Source organism: Cicer arietinum, chromosome 7 (genome assembly GCF_000331145.2).
Source record: "Cicer arietinum cultivar CDC Frontier isolate Library 1 chromosome 7, Cicar.CDCFrontier_v2.0, whole genome shotgun sequence".
Taxonomy (NCBI): Eukaryota; Viridiplantae; Streptophyta; class Magnoliopsida; order Fabales; family Fabaceae; genus Cicer; species Cicer arietinum.
The window spans coordinates 60257583-60261447 of NC_021166.2; the positions used below are offsets into that span (position 1 = coordinate 60257583).

At 30.2% G+C, this 3865-nt stretch overlaps 2 protein-coding genes across 2 annotated transcripts in view; both read left to right on the forward strand.

Moving 5' to 3' along the window:
* LOC101502188 (uncharacterized) overlaps positions 1–44 on the forward strand; it is a 6090-nt gene extending 6046 nt beyond the window's left edge. The window contains exon 5 of the mRNA XM_012718555.3: positions 31–44. Within this exon, the coding sequence (XP_012574009.1) occupies positions 31–44 (14 nt within the window). The remainder of the gene's footprint in view (positions 1–30) is intronic.
* A 2276-nt stretch (positions 45–2320) lies between these two features.
* The window catches only part of LOC101504651 (uncharacterized), a 6277-nt gene continuing 4732 nt past the window's right edge, over positions 2321–3865 (forward strand). The window contains 3 exon segments of the mRNA XM_012718569.3: positions 2321–2678; positions 2879–3089; positions 3474–3863. Coding sequence (XP_012574023.1) covers positions 2505–2678; positions 2879–3089; positions 3474–3863 — 775 coding nt within the window. The 5' untranslated portion in view covers positions 2321–2504.

Genomic DNA, 3865 nt, shown 5'->3' on the forward strand with positions numbered 1-3865 from the left:
TCGGCATTCATGTTTTTCCTTGTCACAAAGTTAATCTCGCTTGAAATAGATACAGCAGTTACAGAATTCTTTTTGGGGTCCTCATTATCTTCTCTGACAGAAAGGTGTCTGATTTTTGAAAGGAACAATAAAACTTCTGGGTGAAAGCTTGAGAGCTGTTGTTTCACAGGATTTACCTTATCTGGCTTCAGAGGTAAGACAATTGTTGTAGTTGGAAGGGACTTTTTACCAGCACCATATATCTTCTTTATATCGGCAAGGGTTGGCTTCTCCTCAACCCATTCAGGAACTACATATCCAATTTTACAATGTGGACAAGGCCTCTCATTGAACCTTATCTGATATCCGTTACTGAAAATATAAGCATGAGCAGTAACCAGAAACACACTCTTGAAACCAATTCCTGAAATTCAACCATAAAAGAGATGATGTCAGAGATTTAAATCATCTTCAATTCAGCTATTATAATGGATATTCATAGTCAAACACAACTTTATATCTCTAGATTAACAAGGATTTCCAACCGAGAAAAAGTTGTGCATCAAAAAGCTTACACATTTAAATTTAAATTAAATTTTGCACAAGAAATACCACCATGATATAACAGCTGAAAATGTCATATTTACAAAGAAGATTAATTGCCATTGAATTCATTCAAACAAATCAAACGCATATACTAAGTTACTTACCACTTAGATATTAAAATACTAAAAAAAACATTCAACTAAACATCAAAAGTACATAACAGTTTAAGAAACATTTATTTAAATATAAGAATGTAATGTACCTTTCTCTCCAATGTAACCACTGCTCCTGTTGTCTTTCTTTGTGGACCGTCCAACACTACAAATGGACTCAATGTTTTTTGGAGAGAAACCGTTTTCATTATTGAAAACAAGTAATGTAGCTGGAGCAGCAGTAGCAGTAATGTCATGAGAAGTTATAACAAACTCAAGTGTTGGTTTCTCTCCATCCTTATAATGATTATCTTCAGCATTCTGTTGAAGTTTACAACAAATTTATAAATAAAATAATATATTCACAAAAACCTAAAAAATATAAAACTAAATGTTGAGTCCCCTCGCTCTGTCTGTTATAAAACAAAGAATGTAAATGCATATTATTTATTATTTATTATTTATTATTTATTGTTATTATAAGGAAAGAAAAGAGGTGAAAGAGAAAAGTATATAGATACTTGAATGAGTTCCATGAGGAAATGAACATCTTTAGCATAAAGTTCAGCGGAGAGATTTTTGACAGCATGATGAAGGTCTTCAGTTAAAGGGTTTTGTTCACCTCCGATAGAAAACTTTTTCCTTCGTATTTCTTCAATGTGTTCCTTAGGTGTTCTAGTAGTAGTACTACTCATTTTTCTCTAACTCATTCACTCTTCAAAATGAATGAACTATTGAAACAATGTGTGAAGAAGAAGAAGAAGAAGAAGTGTTGGTTTACTAGACAGTTGAAACAACAACACACTGCAAAGTAATGGGAAAGACTCCTTGTTGGAGAAGCTTCCAAAACGGAGTTACAATTATTTTATCATTATTACGGGAGTGACTAATAAAGTGTTTTTTCTTTCCAACCTTGTAAAGTTGTGAGATTTTTTTATTTATATATTTTTGTTTATATCTCAAAATGCCCCATTTAAAAAAAAATACAGAGTCCTACTTTTTTGTCCAGGTGTTAATTGCAACATTGGGATATGTTTATTATTATTTAATAAATTACAAATAACTAATATTTTAAAATTTTAAAATACTATTATAAAAAATATTAATAATAATAAATTTTATTAATCCTGTGTTCCGACTTTTTTTATATCCTATTTTTTTTATTGTTTTGACTAAATTGTCACGAAAAAATTATTTTAATAGGGGGTCTAATATTAAAGGTTTAATAAAAAAAAATTAAAAGACCTAGCAATTGAAGGCTTTTTTGACAAGAATTGGTCTTTTAATCTTCATGCATTAAACCTTTAATATTAGACCCCCTATTAAAATAATTTTTTCGTGACAATTTAGTCAAAACAATAAAAAAAATAGGATATAAAAAAAGTCGGAACACAGGATTAATAAAATTTATTATTATTAATATTTTTTATAATAGTATTTTAAAATTTTAAAATATTAGTTATTTGTAATTTATTAAATAATAATAAACATATCCCAATGTTGCAATTAACACCTGGACAAAAAAGTAGGACTCTGTATTTTTTTTTAAATGGGGCATTTTGAGATATAAACAAAAATATATAAATAAAAAAATCTCACAACTTTACAAGGTTGGAAAGAAAAAACACTTTATTAGTCACTCCCGTAATAATGATAAAATAATTGTAACTCCGTTTTGGAAGCTTCTCCAACAAGGAGTCTTTCCCATTACTTTGCAGTGTGTTGTTGTTTCAACTGTCTAGTAAACCAACACTTCTTCTTCTTCTTCTTCTTCACACATTGTTTCAATAGTTCATTCATTTTGAAGAGTGAATGAGTTAGAGAAAAATGAGTAGTACTACTACTAGAACACCTAAGGAACACATTGAAGAAATACGAAGGAAAAAGTTTTCTATCGGAGGTGAACAAAACCCTTTAACTGAAGACCTTCATCATGCTGTCAAAAATCTCTCCGCTGAACTTTATGCTAAAGATGTTCATTTCCTCATGGAACTCATTCAAGTATCTATATACTTTTCTCTTTCACCTCTTTTCTTTCCTTATAATAACAATAAATAATAAATAATAAATAATAAATAATATGCATTTACATTCTTTGTTTTATAACAGACAGAGCGAGGGGACTCAACATTTAGTTTTATATTTTTTAGGTTTTTGTGAATATATTATTTTATTTATAAATTTGTTGTAAACTTCAACAGAATGCTGAAGATAATCATTATAAGGATGGAGAGAAACCAACACTTGAGTTTGTTATAACTTCTCATGACATTACTGCTACTGCTGCTCCAGCTACATTACTTGTTTTCAATAATGAAAACGGTTTCTCTCCAAAAAACATTGAGTCCATTTGTAGTGTTGGACGGTCCACAAAGAAAGACAACAGGAGCAGTGGTTACATTGGAGAGAAAGGTACATTACATTCTTATATTTAAATAAATGTTTCTTAAACTGTTATGTACTTTTGATGTTTAGTTGAATGTTTTTTTTAGTATTTTAATATCTAAGTGGTAAGTAACTTAGTATATGCGTTTGATTTGTTTGAATGAATTCAATGGCAATTAATCTTCTTTGTAAATATGACATTTTCAGCTGTTATATCATGGTGGTATTTCTTGTGCAAAATTTAATTTAAATTTAAATGTGTAAGCTTTTTGATGCACAACTTTTTCTCGGTTGGAAATCCTTGTTAATCTAGAGATATAAAGTTGTGTTTGACTATGAATATCCATTATAATAGCTGAATTGAAGATGATTTAAATCTCTGACATCATCTCTTTTATGGTTGAATTTCAGGAATTGGTTTCAAGAGTGTGTTTCTGGTTACTGCTCATGCTTATATTTTCAGTAACGGATATCAGATAAGGTTCAATGAGAGGCCTTGTCCACATTGTAAAATTGGATATGTAGTTCCTGAATGGGTTGAGGAGAAGCCAACCCTTGCCGATATAAAGAAGATATATGGTGCTGGTAAAAAGTCCCTTCCAACTACAACAATTGTCTTACCTCTGAAGCCAGATAAGGTAAATCCTGTGAAACAACAGCTCTCAAGCTTTCACCCAGAAGTTTTATTGTTCCTTTCAAAAATCAGACACCTTTCTGTCAGAGAAGATAATGAGGACCCCAAAAAGAATTCTGTAACTGCTGTATCTATTTCAAGCGAGATTAACTTTGTGACAAGGAAAAAC